This window comes from Humulus lupulus, chromosome 2 (genome assembly GCF_963169125.1).
Source record: "Humulus lupulus chromosome 2, drHumLupu1.1, whole genome shotgun sequence".
Classification (NCBI taxonomy): Eukaryota; Viridiplantae; Streptophyta; class Magnoliopsida; order Rosales; family Cannabaceae; genus Humulus; species Humulus lupulus.
The window spans coordinates 7,296,046-7,317,548 of NC_084794.1; the positions used below are offsets into that span (position 1 = coordinate 7,296,046).

At 40.1% G+C, this 21,503-nt stretch overlaps 1 protein-coding gene and 1 long non-coding RNA gene across 2 annotated transcripts; one reads left to right on the forward strand and one right to left on the reverse strand.

Moving 5' to 3' along the window:
• The first annotated feature begins 635 nt into the window (after positions 1-635).
• LOC133815809 (uncharacterized) lies at positions 636-20,336 on the forward strand. The gene is made up of 3 exons (XR_009884843.1): positions 636-927; positions 19,865-19,924; positions 20,159-20,336. It is a non-coding gene; the product is annotated as an uncharacterized LOC133815809 (long non-coding RNA).
• Positions 1,307-14,430, reverse strand: LOC133816821 (uncharacterized; the record flags this gene model as incomplete). Its single annotated transcript, XM_062249123.1, has 7 exons — positions 1,307-1,357; positions 4,520-4,730; positions 5,532-5,617; positions 5,930-6,670; positions 12,280-12,490; positions 13,292-13,377; positions 13,690-14,430. Coding segments are annotated over 7 exons (2,127 nt in total), but the record flags the coding sequence as incomplete, so codon positions are not given.
• Positions 20,337-21,503: the final 1,167 nt, after the last annotated feature.

Here is a 21,503-nt window from a genome sequence, read left to right on the forward strand (position 1 = left end):
GATCTCAACCGTGGCGTCCAAGCACCTGGCTATGTATATTCTGCTCGCTGAGCTCTCCAATCAGGGTTGATCTAACTTGCCTTTGCCTTTACCTGCACCACGTAGCACCCATGAGCCAAGGCCCAGCAAGAAAACATCATAAACAACTCAAACAGTCACTACAAGAAATCTGATCTTTACCTACCAATATATATTGGTAGGGACATTTTGCCTACCAATGTTTATTGGTAGATAATATTAGTAGGTAAATGCTAGTCCATTATATTATATTTCAGAACATAGCTTTACCTACCAATAATATCAGTAGGTAATGATATTTACCTACGTATATTATAGAAGGAAATTTTTTAACCATTCCCGCTCAATATTCCCCCCATTTTTTATTTTCATTATATTATTTTATTATTATAAATGCTTATTTGGAAGCTTATGTGGGGTAAATAATATGATGTGTACACATTGTATAACATGTGGCATGCCACGTGTGTACATAGTTGGAAAAAATATAAATAAAATATATTTATAATAAATTTGTATTTAAAATTAAAATAAAAACTAAAAATTCTACCAACCCACGTTTTTTTCTTTTCCCCTAAACCCTATCTCTCTATCTTTCTCACTTCTCAGCTGCAACACTCACTCTCTCAACTCCCTCTCCCTTACGCTCGGCGAACAACACGAACGGCTTCAGAGTTTGTTGAAACCTCTCTCCCTGTGACCCCGCCACCTGACGCGCCGGAGATCGCCGCAGGAGGAGCTTGGAAGTCGCACCGCAGTTGTGGGTTTCGAAGCTTTTTCGAACCTCCACCGTCGTCCAAACTAGATTCCAAGGGAATGGTTGTGCTCCGGACACCGAGAGGATGAAAAGCCACCAAAGAATCTGGGTAATTATGAAAGCTCTTAAATCTGAAGACGTCAAATCGCAAGGTTTTCTTTCTATCTCGTTTCATTTTCAGAGCTTTTAGTTATTCAAGCTTTGATGGATCTCGATTCACTTTTATGGTTAATTTTAGCCAAACTCTCTGTTTTTTGGTTTGAAATGTTAAAGTGCTTTGGCAACCAAGGAATGGTTGTAACAGATTATTTTCTGAAAATAAATTAAATGTTTATTTGTTGATTTCTTTCATAAATCCTGGAGTAGTGTATATTTTTCTTTTAAATGTTTGCTTTTTAGTTTTACTGAGTTTTGCTTGGATTTTCCTCTCTTTTCAGGTTACCTCTTATGAACATGCTTTTTGCAAAGCTTGTTTGATTGATTATGCTGCTTCCTTGGGACAAGTCTCATGCCCTTCTTGCTCGACACTGCTTACTGTTGATTTGACAGCAATTGCAGATAATGGGAATCAGACCAGTAAAACTACAATAAAGGGCTTCAGGGCATCAAGTATTCTAAACAGAGTTCAACTTGACAATTTTCAAACAAGCACAAAAATTGAGGCTTTGGTATGTATAATTTTAATAAATCATGTATTGTCTTTGAATTCTTTAGTTCATGCATGTTCTATGTATACCTAATAGGCATGCTAGGCATGCTGCTACATGATTTGACAAGTATTCATGTATATAGTCTCTTTTAAAAATACTTGCCATAGTTTTTGTCATCCTGTTAATTTAGTTATGATGCTGCCCAGAATATTTGTATGGGAAGGGGAGGGGATCAAATTCCCATTGTATAAAAAAGAAGAAAAAGAAAAAAAAAGTAAAAGATTAAAATATTTGGTTTCTTTTTTTTTTTAAAAAAACTTGTCATATTTGATACTGACAATGAAATTAGATGTATATATTTATTTAAATGAATATAGAGAGGAACACAGATAGTTTCCAATTATCGACTTTAGCCGTTTGGCTGGTGTTAATTGCATTTCATTACTTGTAATCGCTTTAGGATTTTAATTGTTTTCAGATAACGTGGTTTTATCATCATTTATTTTTGGAATATGTTTAGGGACAAAGTTGGTGACATGATTACAGTGGCAAAATTGTTAGCGTACACCATCTTGTGTAAAAAATTTAGTGAGAAATCTTTTTGCTGATAACAGGCATTATGTGTACTAGTCTGTTCTTTATTCATTTGATGTTGCTGGATGTAATGACCCACTAATCTAGACTAATTGGACCATTATCGAAACTATACATAAAAACTTACATTTTACGAAAATACCATAATTTATTGAGTAACTTGAAAATAAGAGTTATTTACAAAGAAACAGAATACTAAGAAGGATTTTGGGATCCCATTGTCTTTAAAACAAAATAAGATTTAAAATAAAAGACATTACATAATAATGCGGAAAATACATGTAAAACCATAAAAAACATAAAAGGAGACTACATCCTCGAATCGATAACGCTCGGCCCCTTGACTCCATTCATCATCGATACACATCCTCCCAAGCATCACGAATCTTACCGCCTCTAAGCTTATTTTCCTGCACATAAACAGAAAGGAGTGAGCCTAATGCCCAGCAAGGAAAAACCTAACACATAGTCATATACACAATTTCATAAGAAAACATAAAGACTTAACATAATACATATAACATACACTTATTATAATGGCCATTATTACTTGGGGTCCCATAGACTAAACAAGCATATGCCCATGGGGTTAATGGGGTCCTACTAGCTAAGTAGGTCATATGCCCATAACCCATTTGGGGTCTTGTTAGTCATATGGGTCATATGCCCAAGCCTACATACACATATACATATCATAACACTTTTAATAACATAAACATATAGATAACATAAGCACATAACATATTAATTCTAGCCTATTTTCCTTACCAAAGTTACCGAGATAAAATGGACTGAGTTAGGACTTTTGGAACACTCCTAAAACCACAATGAACAAGGGTGAGTCTAAAGAAAGGAGATGAAATGAAAGAGAATAGGAAGACTAAACCATTAAACGAAAATATGCTTACCACCACTTAAGTGCTTAAGAACTTGGATTCCCTAACCAAAAATAAGAATAAGGTTAGGGGACTGAGTAGAAGGTTTTGAGAAAAGAAATAACATAGAATACAGAAAGGACTAGAGTTTTGGGTTTACCTCAAAGATTGCAAGATCAATCTAACCTCCACCGAAATACTATAGAACTCACTTCCCCAGTGTTTGATAAGCTTATGATGTTTAAGCTTATAGTTTTTCCCCAAACCAAGTGTTTACACTCTCACACTCACTTAACACTAGCAGCCTCTGAACTTAGAGAAAATGGTGAATAATGGCTGGGTACTAGGTCCTATTTATAGAGTTTGGGAATGAAAATATCTTGATTTTACTTGAATAAAAATAATGGCTTTTTAGGTGAAAATCATTTGAATAATCGTTCAGCAGAGGCTGAAGACTCGTTCAGAAGATGCTGGACTGTTGAAGGAGTTTGAATGGCTGAAGGGAAAAGAATTCAAATGTATTTGAATTCATGCTGGTGGAGGCGATATATCGCCCCCTATAGGCGATATATCGCCTGGACCTTTGTTCCCGAGGCGACCGTGCATCGATTCGTGTTTTCCGTATCTACGTGCTGCGACATATCGCCCCCTATAGCTGCGATATATCGGCATACGCTGAATATTTAAACACGAATTTACACATTTTTTAGCTGAGTTTGAATGGAGTAAACAGCCTTGACTAAGCCCTCAACGTGCTCAAAGCTGCTGACTGACCCTATACATTCAAACTTTTACCCTTATTTAATTTAATCCTCAAAAATACTAAATCCTTAATTACCATTCAAAACATGTGCTTAAAATCCTATTGGTTGATGTCTAAACCTTATAATATAATAATATATTCCTTAATATCAGACACATTAATCAAACCTTAGGTTATACTTAATATTCTTAAACTATAGGTTAAACTTAGAAAATCTATAAGTACTACTATGAGTGTCCAAATAACTCCCGGTCTGAACCAAAAATCCAAAGTAACAATGATAACACTAAACATACTATAATACTACTAAACAATTAGCTAAGTAAAGTTCTTGGACTCTACAATTCTCCCCTACTAAAAAGAATTTCGTCCTCGAAATTTACTTACCAAATAACTCCGGATACCGGCTCTGCATGTCCTCTTCCAACTCCCACGTTGCCTCGCGTTCAGAACTATTGCTCCACAGGACTTTAACTATAGGAAAGCTCTTGGACCGTAACTGCTTCATCCCCCTATCTAGGATGCTAATCGGTCGTTCCTCGTAACTTAAGTCCTTCTGGAGTGCTATGGTGTCGTACTTGAGGACGTGAGATGGGTCTGACACATACTTGCGTAACATCGAGATGTGGAAGACGTTGTGACTATCGGCTAGTGCTGGCGGTAGGGCTAGTCTATACGCAACTGGTCCCACTTTGTCCAATATCTCAAAAGGACCTAAGAATCGGGGACTGAGCTTGCCTTTCTTCCCGAACCGCTTGACACCCTTCATAGGAGATATCTTCAGGAAGACTTGATCTCCAACTTGGAACTCCACATCGCGTCGCTTGGTATCCGCATAGCTCTTCTGTCGGCTTTGAGCAGCAAGCATACGCTGTCTAATAAGCGTTACTACTTCTTGTGCTTGTCTAACAGCTTCGGGCCCTAGAAGCTGCCTTTCTCCTACCTCGTCCCAGTGCAACGGTGATCGACACCTTCTTCCATATAGCAACTCATAAGGTGCCATCTCGATCGTCGACTGGTAGCTGTTGTTGTACGAGAACTCGATCAGCGGCAAGTACTTGTTCCACGATCCTCCGAAGTCAAGTACACATGCGCGTAGCATATCCTCTAAAATCTGAATCGTACGCTCTGACTGCCCATCTGTCTGAGGATGGAAAGCTGTACTAAGACTTAACTTAGTACCCATGGCTTGCTGTAAGCTTCTCCAAAATCTTGACGTAAACACTGATCCTCTATCTGATACTATCGTCTTGGGGATTCCATGCAATCGTACAATCTCTTGGATGTAGATGTCTGCATATTGGTCTGCCGTATAAGAAGTCTTAACAGGCAGAAAATGAGCCGACTTGGTTAGTCTATCTATGACTATCCAAGCAGAATCATGCTGCTTATTTGTCTTTGGCAGACCCGTCACGAAGTCCATGGCTATATCGTCCCACTTCCACTCCGGTATGCTAAGCGGTTGCAATAATCCTGCAGGTCGCTGATGCTCCGCCTTCACTTGCTGGCATACCAGACACTTAGATACATACTCTGCTATGTCCTTCTTCATCCCTGGCCACCAATAGACTGCCTTGATGTCATGAGTCATCTTGGTAGACCCTGGATGAACTGAGTACGGAGTATTGTGCGCTTCTTCTAGGATCGTCTTCTTAATACTTTGATCGTCTGGCACGCATACCCGATCCTTATATCTCAATAAACCTTGACTGGATATTGAGAAATCTGTAGTCTTGCCTTCTCTGACTGCATCCATGTGCGTTGCTAGTGAATCATCATGTCTCTGACCATTCCGTATGTCTTCTAGCATATTCGATTGGATAGACAAGTTAGCCAACTTGCCTACAACCACTTCTATTCCGGCACTGATAAGCTCCTGCTGTAGTGGCTTTTCTATTCCGGATAAGGCTGCTAAGTTCCCATAACTTTTTCGGCTAAGTGCATCGGCAACTACGTTTGCCTTCCCCGGGTGGTATAGGATTTCGCAGTCGTAATCCTTTACTAATTCCAACCACCGGCGCTGCCTCATGTTAAGCTCCTTCTGAGTAAAGAAGTATTTTAAACTTTTGTGGTCCGTATAAATCTCGCACCGTTCTCCGTAAAGATAATGGCGCCAGATTTTTAACGCAAAGACCACCGCTGCCAACTCCATATCGTGAGTTGGATAGCGTTGTTCATACTCCTTTAACTGACGTGACGCGTAGGCTATCACCTTGTCATTTTGCATCAGTACGCATCCCAATCCTAACTTTGATGCATCACAGTAGACAACGAACTTGTCGTTGGGTGTTGGGACACTAAGTACTGGTGTTGAGCAAAGCTTATCCTTAAGCAACTGGAAGCTTTCCTCACACTTATCATTCCAGTTAAACTTTTGTTGCTTCCGGGTCAGGTTGGTGAGTGGAGTGGCTATCTTAGAAAAGCCATCTACAAACTTTCTATAGTAACCTGCTAGCCCTAAGAAGCTTCTTACTTCCGACGCGTTCTTTGGTCTAGGCCAATCCTTCACGGCCTCTACCTTCGATGGATCTACTGCAACTCCGTCTCTCGATATGATGTGCCCGAGGAACGCCACTTGTGAGAGCCAAAACTCGCATTTCTTGAACTTCGCGTAGAGTTGGTGCTCCTTCAATCGCGTCAAAATCATCCTCAAGTGTTCCTCGTGCTCCACTTCATCCTTGGAGTAAATTAAAATGTCGTCGATGAACACAACGACGAATTTATCCAAGTAGTCCTTGAAGACCCTATTCATTAAGTCCATAAACGCGGCTGGCGCGTTAGTAAGACCAAAAGACATAACCAAGAACTCGTAATGTCCATAACGAGTCCTAAAGGCTGTCTTAGGAATATCTTCCCCCTTTACCTTGAGCTGATGATACCCGGACCGTAAATCGATCTTAGAGAATACAGTCGCGCCTCGGAGTTGATCAAACAAATCATCAATCCGAGGTAGCGGGTATTTGTTCTTAATCGTTACTTTATTCAGCTCACGGTAGTCTATGCACATGCGCATACTTCCGTCCTTCTTTTTCACGAATAGTACCGGAGCTCCCCATGGTGAATGGCTTGGCCTAATGAAACCCAAGTCTAGGAGTTCTTGTAGCTGCGTCTTTAACTCCTTGAGTTCCGTAGGTGCCATCCGGTATGGTGCCTTAGAGATAGGCTCGGTGCCCGGTACTAATTCTATCGTGAAGTCTATTTCTCTAGTTGGCGGCAATCCTGGCAAGTCATCGGGGAAAACTTCTGGAAATTCTTGTATGACTCGAACATCTCCAACTTTGAGTGATGTCTCCTTCTCCACATTCGTGATGTTGGCTAAGAATGCTTGACATCCTTTCTCCATCATTCTCTGAGCTTTGAGAGATGATACTAACGGTGTGCGTAGTCCTGAAGCTTGTCCCATGAAGCACAGTTTCTGGCCGTCAGGAGTATCGAATGTCACCTTCTTGCGTCTGCAGTCGATCGTTGCGCCATGCCGTGCTAGCCAATCCATGCCTAGTATGACGTCGAAGTCTTTGATCACCAGCTCTATCAGGTCTCCTTCTAGTTCCTTGTCCTCAATCTTGATTGGTACGCCTCGTACAATTCGTGATGATAGAACTACTTTGCCCGAAGGCAACTCGGTTGCAAACCTAGTTCTAAATCTTTCACTAGGTTTGTCTAGTTTATCTATCATTCCTAACGAAATATACGAATGGGTGGCTCCCGAATCAAATAATACATGACATAATTTATTGAGGATGGAAACCTGACCTGTGACCACCTTGTTGCTAGCATCCGCCTCTCCTTGGGTTAAAGCAAAAACCCGAGCAGGAACCATCTTTTCGTCCTTCTTTCCTTCCGGCTTTTGCTGAGGACAGTCTCTTTTACGATGCCCTTCTTGACCACAGTTGAAACACTCCTTGGTGTTGGCACGGCATTCTCCGGGGTGCTTCTTCTGACATTTGGCACATGGCGGGTATTCCACGTAGCCCGACCTATTTCCCCCATTACTTGGTCGTGCCCTTTTATTGTTGTCGGCTTGCTTGTTGTCAGGATGCCTTCTCTTCTGTCCGTTACCGTTGTTGTTGGACTGACTGTTGCTGGACTGATTGTTGTTCCGACTGGCCTGAGGTTGGCTCTGCTGCCTAGGTTCCGGCTTGCTGGCTTCTTCTTTGCTCACGTTGGCTTGCAACCTTTCTACTTCAATTGCCGTTTCAAGAACGTCGGCATATGAAGTGTTTCCCGGGTTTGCTAGCTTCACCCCCATCTCAATCTTTGGTCGGAGTCCTCTCACGAATTTGTTCACCCTCAGATAATCGGTCGGAACTAACTCTGCCGCGAACTTGGCTAAGCGATCAAACTGACGAGCATATTCCGCCACTGTTAAGTTTCCTTGCTTCAGATTGGTGAACTCCTCAACTCTCGTAGCAAGCACTGCTGAATTGTAGTACTTCTTGTGGAAGAGCTCCACAAATCGGGTCCACGTCATAGTGGCAGCATCGTGGGATTGCTGGACCAAATCCCACCATATCCTGGCATCTTTCTTGAGTAAAGATGAGACGCAGGATATGCGGTCAGCATTATTGAGGTTCATGTGGGCTAGGATCGGCTCCACATTCCTTAGCCATTCTTCTGCTTCAAAGGGGTCCGTAGTCCCTTCGAAGTTCGGAGCGTGCTGCTTGCGGAACCTCTCGTACACTGGCTCCATATGCTGTACAGGATAAGGAGCGTAATTCGTCATAGGCCATCCCCCATACGGACCAACTTGTTGGGGTGCTGGGGCCATTGGCTGTGGCTGCGGCTGCGGCTGTGGCTGTGGCGGAGGCTGAGGCTGAGGCTGAGATTGAGCCTGTTGGCGTTGTTGCTGCAGAAGTTCCTCAACTTGCTGTCGCAGTCTGGCAATCTCTGCAGTGTTGTCAGCTGGCTGTGCCGGCGCATTGCGGCGAGCAGTAACACGCACTCTCCTTCGGCGAACGGTAGGGACCGCATTGGTCGCTGGAACATCGTTGGAAGCGTTCCCGTTGGTGCGAGCAGATCTTCGGAGAGACATCGTAGCAGAGTTCTAACAGTTAAAAGAAACATGTTAGAACTTTTTTTTTTTTAATAGGCTCTAAGGCAAAAACTTATTCTAAAACAAACATATCTCGGACCTATTTATTATGACTTTTTATGAAAAATTATATAGGTCTTTATTTATTATTAGAGTGGGTTTCTATACTTAGAAAAACAAGTCATCTTTATTTTCTAAGTGTGTTTCTAATAATCCTATATGACTTAATTCTCAGGCTCGAAACTTATCTTTGTTCCAAAGTTAACCATATTGAGGGAGGGCTGGGATCAGTAAAATCGTTCCCACTACTAAGGCCCCCTAACTCTCAACAAGGAAACCAGGTTCATTGATTCGTATCCACCCTCACCGAACTCAGTCATTATTCATTTTATTTAGTATTTATTATGATTGTGAAAAAAATTCAAACTCACACATGATATTCAAATAGCATGTTTATTCATTTGGAAAACAATTTCACTTATTACAATCATAACATAAAAGTAAATAAAACAAATAAAAACTACTAATCTAAAAATCGGGATCTTCTACATCTGATCCGTCATCTAACATATCATCATCTATAGCCTCATAGTCATCATTATCATGAGCATCAAAATGCCCTCTAGGAAGGTTTGTGAGAATCCTATTCTTTTGCTCCTTGGTGAATTGAAATTCAAATTTTGCGGTGAACCTAACTAAGAGGAAGTAGTATCTCATTGCTAATGGTGATTCATCCTCATCATTCATTTCTTCCCATATTTCTTCTAAGGCTGCTATTACAGGATGGAAATCTTTAAACAACCTAATCACTAATACATATTGTTCCGTTGATCTTAGCATTATTTGTTTAGCCTCTTGAAGGCCACCTATTGCTTGGTGAAACAAAAGCAACCTTCGTGTAATCCTTTCTAAGGCTCCTATGGTGTTTCTTGGCTCCCTTATTCTTTTTAAGGCCTTAATGGCTCGGATATCTTGGTAGGTTAAAGCTCCATTCATTTTTAACTGAAACATAAACACTAAAGTTGTTAGCTATACACATAGACAAAGTAACTTGTAACTTGTAACTTAAACACTTACTTGGCGGTCCGATTCGGAGCTTTGAGCATGTGTATCGAGGAGAACTTCATGCGAAGGAATCGTTTTCTCTGATACCAACTGTAATGACCCACTAATCTAGACTAATTGGACCATTATCGAAACTATACATAAAAACTTACATTTTACGAAAATACCATAATTTATTGAGTAACTTGAAAATAAGAGTTATTTACAAAGAAACAGAATACTAAGAAGGATTTTGGGATCCCATTGTCTTTAAAACAAAATAAGATTTAAAATAAAAGACATTACATAATAATGCGGAAAATACATGTAAAACCATAAAAAACATAAAAGGAGACTACATCCTCGAATCGATAACGCTCGGCCCCTTGACTCCATTCATCATCGATACACATCCTCCCAAGCATCACGAATCTTACCGCCTCTAAGCTTATTTTCCTGCACATAAACAGAAAGGAGTGAGCCTAATGCCCAGCAAGGAAAAACCTAACACATAGTCATATACACAATTTCATAAGAAAACATAAAGACTTAACATAATACATATAACATACACTTATTATAATGGACATTATTACTTGGGGTCCCATAGACTAAACAAGCATATGCCCATGGGGTTAATGGGGTCCTACTAGCTAAGTAGGTCATATGCCCATAACCCATTTGGGGTCTTGTTAGTCATATGGGTCATATGCCCAAGCCTACATACACATATACATATCATAACACTTTTAATAACATAAACATATAGATAACATAAGCACATAACATATTAATTCTAGCCTATTTTCCTTACCAAAGTTACCGAGATAAAATGGACTGAGTTAGGACTTTTGGAACACTCCTAAAACCACAATGAACAAGGGTGAGTCTAAAGAAAGGAGATGAAATGAAAGAGAATAGGAAGACTAAACCATTAAACGAAAATATGCTTACCACCACTTAAGTGCTTAAGAACTTGGATTCCCTAACCAAAAATAAGAATAAGGTTAGGGGACTGAGTAGAAGGTTTTGAGAAAAGAAATAACATAGAATACAGAAAGGACTAGAGTTTTGGGTTTACCTCAAAGATTGCAAGATCAATCTAACCTCCACCGAAATACTATAGAACTCACTTCCCCAGTGTTTGATAAGCTTATGATGTTTAAGCTTATAGTTTTTCCCCAAACCAAGTGTTTACACTCTCACACTCACTTAACACTAGCAGCCTCTGAACTTAGAGAAAATGGTGAATAATGGCTGGGTACTAGGTCCTATTTATAGAGTTTGGGAATGAAAATATCTTGATTTTACTTGAATAAAAATAATGGCTTTTTAGGTGAAAATCATTTGAATAATCGTTCAGCAGAGGCTGAAGACTCGTTCAGAAGATGCTGGACTGTTGAAGGAGTTTGAATGGCTGAAGGGAAAAGAATTCAAATGTATTTGAATTCATGCTGGTGGAGGCGATATATCGCCCCCTATAGGCGATATATCGCCTGGACCTTTGTTCCCGAGGCGACCGTGCATCGATTCGTGTTTTCCGTATCTACGTGCTGCGACATATCGCCCCCTATAGCTGCGATATATCGGCATACGCTGAATATTTAAACACGAATTTACACATTTTTTAGCTGAGTTTGAATGGAGTAAACAGCCTTGACTAAGCCCTCAACGTGCTCAAAGCTGCTGACTGACCCTATACATTCAAACTTTTACCCTTATTTAATTTAATCCTCAAAAATACTAAATCCTTAATTACCATTCAAAACATGTGCTTAAAATCCTATTGGTTGATGTCTAAACCTTATAATATAATAATATATTCCTTAATATCAGACACATTAATCAAACCTTAGGTTATACTTAATATTCTTAAACTATAGGTTAAACTTAGAAAATCTATAAGTACTACTATGAGTGTCCAAATAACTCCCGGTCTGAACCAAAAATCCAAAGTAACAATGATAACACTAAACATACTATAATACTACTAAACAATTAGCTAAGTAAAGTTCTTGGACTCTACAATTCTCCCCTACTAAAAAGAATTTCGTCCTCGAAATTTACTTACCAAATAACTCCGGATACCGGCTCTGCATGTCCTCTTCCAACTCCTACGTTGCCTCGCGTTCAGAACTATTGCTCCACAGGACTTTAACTATAGGAAAGCTCTTGGACCGTAACTGCTTCATCCCCCTATCTAGGATGCTAATCGGTCGTTCCTCGTAACTTAAGTCCTTCTGGAGTGCTATGGTGTCGTACTTGAGGACGTGAGATGGGTCTGACACATACTTGCGTAACATCGAGATGTGGAAGACGTTGTGACTATCGGCTAGTGCTGGCGGTAGGGCTAGTCTATACGCAACTGGTCCCACTTTGTCCAATATCTCAAAAGGACCTAAGAATCGGGGACTGAGCTTGCCTTTCTTCCCGAACCGCTTGACACCCTTCATAGGAGATATCTTCAGGAAGACTTGATCTCCAACTTGGAACTCCACATCGCGTCGCTTGGTATCCGCATAGCTCTTCTGTCGGCTTTGAGCAGCAAGCATACGCTGTCTAATAAGCGTTACTGCTTCTTGTGCTTGTCTAACAGCTTCGGGCCCTAGAAGCTGCCTTTCTCCTACCTCGTCCCAGTGCAACGGTGATCGACACCTTCTTCCATATAGCAACTCATAAGGTGCCATCTCGATCGTCGACTGGTAGCTGTTGTTGTACGAGAACTCGATCAGCGGCAAGTACTTGTTCCACGATCCTCCGAAGTCAAGTACACATGCGCGTAGCATATCCTCTAAAATCTGAATCGTACGCTCTGACTGCCCATCTGTCTGAGGATGGAAAGCTGTACTAAGACTTAACTTAGTACCCATGGCTTGCTGTAAGCTTCTCCAAAATCTTGACGTAAACACTGATCCTCTATCTGATACTATCGTCTTGGGGATTCCATGCAATCGTACAATCTCTTGGATGTAGATGTCTGCATATTGGTCTGCCGTATAAGAAGTCTTAACAGGCAGAAAATGAGCCGACTTGGTTAGTCTATCTATGACTATCCAAGCAGAATCATGCTGCTTATTTGTCTTTGGCAGACCCGTCACGAAGTCCATGGCTATATCGTCCCACTTCCACTCCGGTATGCTAAGCGGTTGCAATAATCCTGCAGGTCGCTGATGCTCCGCCTTCACTTGCTGGCATACCAGACACTTAGATACATACTCTGCTATGTCCTTCTTCATCCCTGGCCACCAATAGACTGCCTTGATGTCATGAGTCATCTTGGTAGACCCTGGATGAACTGAGTACGGAGTATTGTGCGCTTCTTCTAGGATCGTCTTCTTAATACTTTGATCGTCTGGCACGCATACCCGATCCTTATATCTCAATAAACCTTGACTGGATATTGAGAAATCTGTAGTCTTGCCTTCTCTGACTGCATCCATGTGCGTTGCTAGTGAATCATCATGTCTCTGACCATTCCGTATGTCTTCTAGCATATTCGATTGGATAGACAAGTTAGCCAACTTGCCTACAACCACTTCTATTCCGGCACTGATAAGCTCCTGCTGTAGTGGCTTTTCTATTCCGGATAAGGCTGCTAAGTTCCCATAACTTTTTCGGCTAAGTGCATCGGCAACTACGTTTGCCTTCCCCGGGTGGTATAGGATTTCGCAGTCGTAATCCTTTACTAATTCCAACCACCGGCGCTGCCTCATGTTAAGCTCCTTCTGAGTAAAGAAGTATTTTAAACTTTTGTGGTCCGTATAAATCTCGCACCGTTCTCCGTAAAGATAATGGCGCCAGATTTTTAACGCAAAGACCACCGCTGCCAACTCCATATCGTGAGTTGGATAGCGTTGTTCATACTCCTTTAACTGACGTGACGCGTAGGCTATCACCTTGTCATTTTGCATCAGTACGCATCCCAATCCTAACTTTGATGCATCACAGTAGACAACGAACTTGTCGTTGGGTGTTGGGACACTAAGTACTGGTGTTGAGCAAAGCTTATCCTTAAGCAACTGGAAGCTTTCCTCACACTTATCATTCCAGTTAAACTTTTGTTGCTTCCGGGTCAGGTTGGTGAGTGGAGTGGCTATCTTAGAAAAGCCATCTACAAACTTTCTATAGTAACCTGCTAGCCCTAAGAAGCTTCTTACTTCCGACGCGTTCTTTGGTCTAGGCCAATCCTTCACGGCCTCTACCTTCGATGGATCTACTGCAACTCCGTCTCTCGATATGATGTGCCCGAGGAACGCCACTTGTGAGAGCCAAAACTCGCATTTCTTGAACTTCGCGTAGAGTTGGTGCTCCTTCAATCGCGTCAAAATCATCCTCAAGTGTTCCTCGTGCTCCACTTCATCCTTGGAGTAAATTAAAATGTCGTCGATGAACACAACGACGAATTTATCCAAGTAGTCCTTGAAGACCCTATTCATTAAGTCCATAAACGCGGCTGGCGCGTTAGTAAGACCAAAAGACATAACCAAGAACTCGTAATGTCCATAACGAGTCCTAAAGGCTGTCTTAGGAATATCTTCCCCCTTTACCTTGAGCTGATGATACCCGGACCGTAAATCGATCTTAGAGAATACAGTCGCGCCTCGGAGTTGATCAAACAAATCATCAATCCGAGGTAGCGGGTATTTGTTCTTAATCGTTACTTTATTCAGCTCACGGTAGTCTATGCACATGCGCATACTTCCGTCCTTCTTTTTCACGAATAGTACCGGAGCTCCCCATGGTGAATGGCTTGGCCTAATGAAACCCAAGTCTAGGAGTTCTTGTAGCTGCGTCTTTAACTCCTTGAGTTCCGTAGGTGCCATCCGGTATGGTGCCTTAGAGATAGGCTCGGTGCCCGGTACTAATTCTATCGTGAAGTCTATTTCTCTAGTTGGCGGCAATCCTGGCAAGTCATCGGGGAAAACTTCTGGAAATTCTTGTATGACTCGAACATCTCCAACTTTGAGTGATGTCTCCTTCTCCACATTCGTGATGTTGGCTAAGAATGCTTGACATCCTTTCTCCATCATTCTCTGAGCTTTGAGAGATGATACTAACGGTGTGCGTAGTCCTGAAGCTTGTCCCATGAAGCACAGTTTCTGGCCGTCAGGAGTATCGAATGTCACCTTCTTGCGTCTGCAGTCGATCGTTGCGCCATGCCGTGCTAGCCAATCCATGCCTAGTATGACGTCGAAGTCTTTGATCACCAGCTCTATCAGGTCTCCTTCTAGTTCCTTGTCCTCAATCTTGATTGGTACGCCTCGTACAATTCGTGATGATAGAACTACTTTGCCCGAAGGCAACTCGGTTGCAAACCTAGTTCTAAATCTTTCACTAGGTTTGTCTAGTTTATCTATCATTCCTAACGAAATATACGAATGGGTGGCTCCCGAATCAAATAATACATGACATAATTTATTGAGGATGGAAACCTGACCTGTGACCACCTTGTTGCTAGCATCCGCCTCTCCTTGGGTTAAAGCAAAAACCCGAGCAGGAACCATCTTTTCGTCCTTCTTTCCTTCCGGCTTTTGCTGAGGACAGTCTCTTTTACGATGCCCTTCTTGACCACAGTTGAAACACTCCTTGGTGTTGGCACGGCATTCTCCGGGGTGCTTCTTCTGACATTTGGCACATGGCGGGTATTCCACGTAGCCCGACCTATTTCCCCCATTACTTGGTCGTGCCCTTTTATTGTTGTCGGCTTGCTTGTTGTCAGGATTCCTTCTCTTCTGTCCGTTACCGTTGTTGTTGGACTGACTGTTGCTGGACTGATTGTTGTTCCGACTGGCCTGAGGTTGGCTCTGCTGCCTAGGTTCCGGCTTGCTGGCTTCTTCTTTGCTCACGTTGGCTTGCAACCTTTCTACTTCAATTGCCGTTTCAAGAACGTCGGCATATGAAGTGTTTCCCGGGTTTGCTAGCTTCACCCCCATCTCAATCTTTGGTCGGAGTCCTCTCACGAATTTGTTCACCCTCAGATAATCGGTCGGAACTAACTCTGCCGCGAACTTGGCTAAGCGATCAAACTGACGAGCATATTCCGCCACTGTTAAGTTTCCTTGCTTCAGATTGGTGAACTCCTCAACTCTCGTAGCAAGCACTGCTGAATTGTAGTACTTCTTGTGGAAGAGCTCCACAAATCGGGTCCACGTCATAGTGGCAGCATCGTGGGATTGCTGGACCAAATCCCACCATATCCTGGCATCTTTCTTGAGTAAAGATGAGACGCAGGATATGCGGTCAGCATTATTGAGGTTCATGTGGGCTAGGATCGGCTCCACATTCCTTAGCCATTCTTCTGCTTCAAAGGGGTCCGTAGTCCCTTCGAAGTTCGGAGCGTGCTGCTTGCGGAACCTCTCGTACACTGGCTCCATATGCTGTACAGGATAAGGAGCGTAATTCGTCATAGGCCATCCCCCATACGGACCAACTTGTTGGGGTGCTGGGGCCATTGGCTGTGGCTGCGGCTGCGGCTGTGGCTGTGGCGGAGGCTGAGGCTGAGGCTGAGATTGAGCCTGTTGGCGTTGTTGCTGCAGAAGTTCCTCAACTTGCTGTCGCAGTCTGGCAATCTCTGCAGTGTTGTCAGCTGGCTGTGCCGGCGCATTGCGGCGAGCAGTAACACGCACTCTCCTTCGGCGAACGGTAGGGACCGCATTGGTCGCTGGAACATCGTTGGAAGCGTTCCCGTTGGTGCGAGCAGATCTTCGGAGAGACATCGTAGCAGAGTTCTAACAGTTAAAAGAAACATGTTAGAACTTTTTTTTTTTTAATAGGCTCTAAGGCAAAAACTTATTCTAAAACAAACATATCTCGGACCTATTTATTATGACTTTTTATGAAAAATTATATAGGTCTTTATTTATTATTAGAGTGGGTTTCTATACTTAGAAAAACAAGTCATCTTTATTTTCTAAGTGTGTTTCTAATAATCCTATATGACTTAATTCTCAGGCTCGAAACTTATCTTTGTTCCAAAGTTAACCATATTGAGGGAGGGCTGGGATCAGTAAAATCGTTCCCACTACTAAGGCCCCCTAACTCTCAACAAGGAAACCAGGTTCATTGATTCGTATCCACCCTCACCGAACTCAGTCATTATTCATTTTATTTAGTATTTATTATGATTGTGAAAAAAATTCAAACTCACACATGATATTCAAATAGCATGTTTATTCATTTGGAAAACAATTTCACTTATTACAATCATAACATAAAAGTAAATAAAACAAATAAAAACTACTAATCTAAAAATCGGGATCTTCTACATCTGATCCGTCATCTAACATATCATCATCTATAGCCTCATAGTCATCATTATCATGAGCATCAAAATGCCCTCTAGGAAGGTTTGTGAGAATCCTATTCTTTTGCTCCTTGGTGAATTGAAATTCAAATTTTGCGGTGAACCTAACTAAGAGGAAGTAGTATCTCATTGCTAATGGTGATTCATCCTCATCATTCATTTCTTCCCATATTTCTTCTAAGGCTGCTATTACAGGATGGAAATCTTTAAACAACCTAATCACTAATACATATTGTTCCGTTGATCTTAGCATTATTTGTTTAGCCTCTTGAAGGCCACCTATTGCTTGGTGAAACAAAAGCAACCTTCGTGTAATCCTTTCTAAGGCTCCTATGGTGTTTCTTGGCTCCCTTATTCTTTTTAAGGCCTTAATGGCTCGGATATCTTGGTAGGTTAAAGCTCCATTCATTTTTAACTGAAACATAAACACTAAAGTTGTTAGCTATACACATAGACAAAGTAACTTGTAACTTGTAACTTAAACACTTACTTGGCGGTCCGATTCGGAGCTTTGAGCATGTGTATCGAGGAGAACTTCATGCGAAGGAATCGTTTTCTCTGATACCAACTGTAATGACCCACTAATCTAGACTAATTGGACCATTATCGAAACTATACATAAAAACTTACATTTTACGAAAATACCATAATTTATTGAGTAACTTGAAAATAAGAGTTATTTACAAAGAAACAGAATACTAAGAAGGATTTTGGGATCCCATTGTCTTTAAAACAAAATAAGATTTAAAATAAAAGACATTACATAATAATGCGGAAAATACATGTAAAACCATAAAAAACATAAAAGGAGACTACATCCTCGAATCGATAACGCTCGGCCCCTTGACTCCATTCATCATCGATACACATCCTCCCAAGCATCACGAATCTTACCGCCTCTAAGCTTATTTTCCTGCACATAAACAGAAAGGAGTGAGCCTAATGCCCAGCAAGGAAAAACCTAACACATAGTCATATACACAATTTCATAAGAAAACATAAAGACTTAACATAATACATATAACATACACTTATTATAATGGACATTATTACTTGGGGTCCCATAGACTAAACAAGCATATGCCCATGGGGTTAATGGGGTCCTACTAGCTAAGTAGGTCATATGCCCATAACCCATTTGGGGTCTTGTTAGTCATATGGGTCATATGCCCAAGCCTACATACACATATACATATCATAACACTTTTAATAACATAAACATATAGATAACATAAGCACATAACATATTAATTCTAGCCTATTTTCCTTACCAAAGTTACCGAGATAAAATGGACTGAGTTAGGACTTTTGGAACACTCCTAAAACCACAATGAACAAGGGTGAGTCTAAAGAAAGGAGATGAAATGAAAGAGAATAGGAAGACTAAACCATTAAACGAAAATATGCTTACCACCACTTAAGTGCTTAAGAACTTGGATTCCCTAACCAAAAATAAGAATAAGGTTAGGGGACTGAGTAGAAGGTTTTGAGAAAAGAAATAACATAGAATACAGAAAGGACTAGAGTTTTGGGTTTACCTCAAAGATTGCAAGATCAATCTAACCTCCACCGAAATACTATAGAACTCACTTCCCAAGTGTTTGATAAGCTTATGATGTTTAAGCTTATAGTTTTTCCCCAAACCAAGTGTTTACACTCTCACACTCACTTAACACTAGCAGCCTCTGAACTTAGAGAAAATGGTGAATAATGGCTGGGTACTAGGTCCTATTTATAGAGTTTGGGAATGAAAATATCTTGATTTTACTTGAATAAAAATAATGGCTTTTTAGGTGAAAATCATTTGAATAATCGTTCAGCAGAGGCTGAAGACTCGTTCAGAAGATGCTGGACTGTTGAAGGAGTTTGAATGGCTGAAGGGAAAAGAATTCAAATGTATTTGAATTCATGCTGGTGGAGGCGATATATCGCCCCCTATAGGCGATATATCGCCTGGACCTTTGTTCCCGAGGCGACCGTGCATCGATTCGTGTTTTCCGTATCTACGTGCTGCGACATATCGCCCCCTATAGCTGCGATATATCGGCATACGCTGAATATTTAAACACGAATTTACACATTTTTAGCTGAGTTTGAATGGAGTAAACAGCCTTGACTAAGCCCTCAACGTGCTCAAAGCTGCTGACTGACCCTATACATTCAAACTTTTACCCTTATTTAATTTAATCCTCAAAAATACTAAATCCTTAATTACCATTCAAAACATGTGCTTAAAATCCTATTGGTTGATGTCTAAACCTTATAATATAATAATATATTCCTTAATATCAGACACATTAATCAAACCTTAGGTTATACTTAATATTCTTAAACTATAGGTTAAACTTAGAAAATCTATAAGTACTACTATGAGTGTCCAAATAACTCCCGGTCTGAACCAAAAATCCAAAGTAACAATGATAACACTAAACATACTATAATACTACTAAACAATTAGCTAAGTAAAGTTCTTGGACTCTACACTGGAGAACTATGACTAGGCCTTTATCTGCTTCTGTTATCTCTTGTATGCATGCTGTTCTTGTAATATTTACCTGTTACTAAGTTAAGTATGTTGATCCAAAGGGAAGAAATCAAATTCATGATTGAGAAGGATGGTTCTGCAAAAGGAATAGTTTTCAGCCAGTTCACATCATTCTTGGATCTCATAAACTACTCCCTCGAGAAGGTGTTTATAAATAATTTCTAAAGTGATTTTCACGATTGATTTAACTGAACCTGAATTACTTGTTTATCTTTTCCAATTTGCTTTCTGCATCTAAATCTCATTTGTCATGCTTGGCTTATGTGTTTTGATCCCACGACAGCTCGGGTTGGAACTTGTTGGTGAAAGCCTCATCTTTTTTCTTTGTTTTGTTTGCAAAAAGGTTAGGTTCTGATTATTACATATTTGTCGAGCATTTTTTTTATGTAAACCCAATTTTCTTCTTTCCACTTGATGCTGAAACTGAATTTTTTTCAATGGTTTTGTGTTAGTAATATAGGTTGCCAATTAAGAGACGTGTTTTGGGGTTGAAAGAGATTTCTTTGTTTGCTTAGAGAAAGATTGTCCTAATATAGTATTTATATGAAGGATTTAATTTAATGCATTACTTTTGTAGGGTCTTGAGTATAAAGCTTAGCAACAAAGCAAAGTAGTGTTCAATTACTTGGTGCAATGGCCTATTGTGCTCCTGAGCAATTGTCCCAGTGTCTCCATAAGATTGTACCAAAACTGACAGAGGTCTCTCTTTGTGTTTATGAATTTTTTAATTTATTATGTAAAATATTTCATGCTCATACTTAATTTTGTTTATCTTTGTCTTCTTTAAACTCTTAGGAATGCAGGTTTTAACTAATGTCCATCCAAGTTTTTGCTGGTTATGTAGAAGCATAGTAAATATATGTGAAACTTGGCTTTTTATGTGTGTCCAGTTCATTAAAATTTTGTATTTAAATTGTATTGTTCTTCTACCTCTCTTTATTATAGGATATATTGGTGAGTTTGAATATATTGATGACCACCATTCTGGGAAAATTGTGGTGGAGCTCAAGGGTGTTGACAGGTGAGACTCTTGACATCTATAGTTTATTGTTATTTATAAGAAATTGCTAGTTGAATATTAAATGGCAACTCATTCTTACATTATATTTGGCTGGGAGGACATCAAAACTTGATTAAGTAAAATTATAATACAATGATAGGGACACACATTTTTTTCTTACTGTCATTGAATTATAATTTTTTTTTGGTTAACCGTGAGACTTGTTCTTGAATAATAAGAATATTGTTGGTTTAATTTGTGTTTTGAGTCATCCAATATGTCTAATTTTCTCTGAAGTAGTGGCTATTTCATATTGAGTTTTACAATAAGTTAAGAATGTTGGTTATGCTTGTTATTATGTTGTTGTGAAATATCTTTGTTTGTATCTATTTGAAGAGTCTTTCTAATAATAAACAATGTGTATATAAACACGTTTTGAATCTGATTTTTAGCTTGTTGGAGTATGGTTTATGATCTATTTTGAAGATTTATGTGTTTTTTTAGATATTTTGTCAATGATATTTGAATAATAAGTATGATTAGTTTATGTTGGCGATTATGAGACTTGGTGTGCTCGTGTGAATATATGTTGCTAACCAAGTGTTGTAAATGCCCATAAAAATTCATATTACTTTCTTTTTTCTGAAATCCTTATGATGATTAAATTTGAGGATATTTTATTAATTAAATTTTGTAACACCCTTGGCCTCTAGCTCTCTCCATTTATTGAGCCAATCTGCCTATTCAGCCATCACCACTGCTCAATCCAAAGCTGCTTGTCATCTGTTCTGAGGCTTTGAGTTGTATTTTCCTATTTTGTTTTTGTCTAAGGTCATAGACTGGTTTTGTCTTAGTTCATGATCTTGTTTGTTTAATATGTTTTTGATATGTTCTTTGATTTTATTGTGCGATTAAATTTACT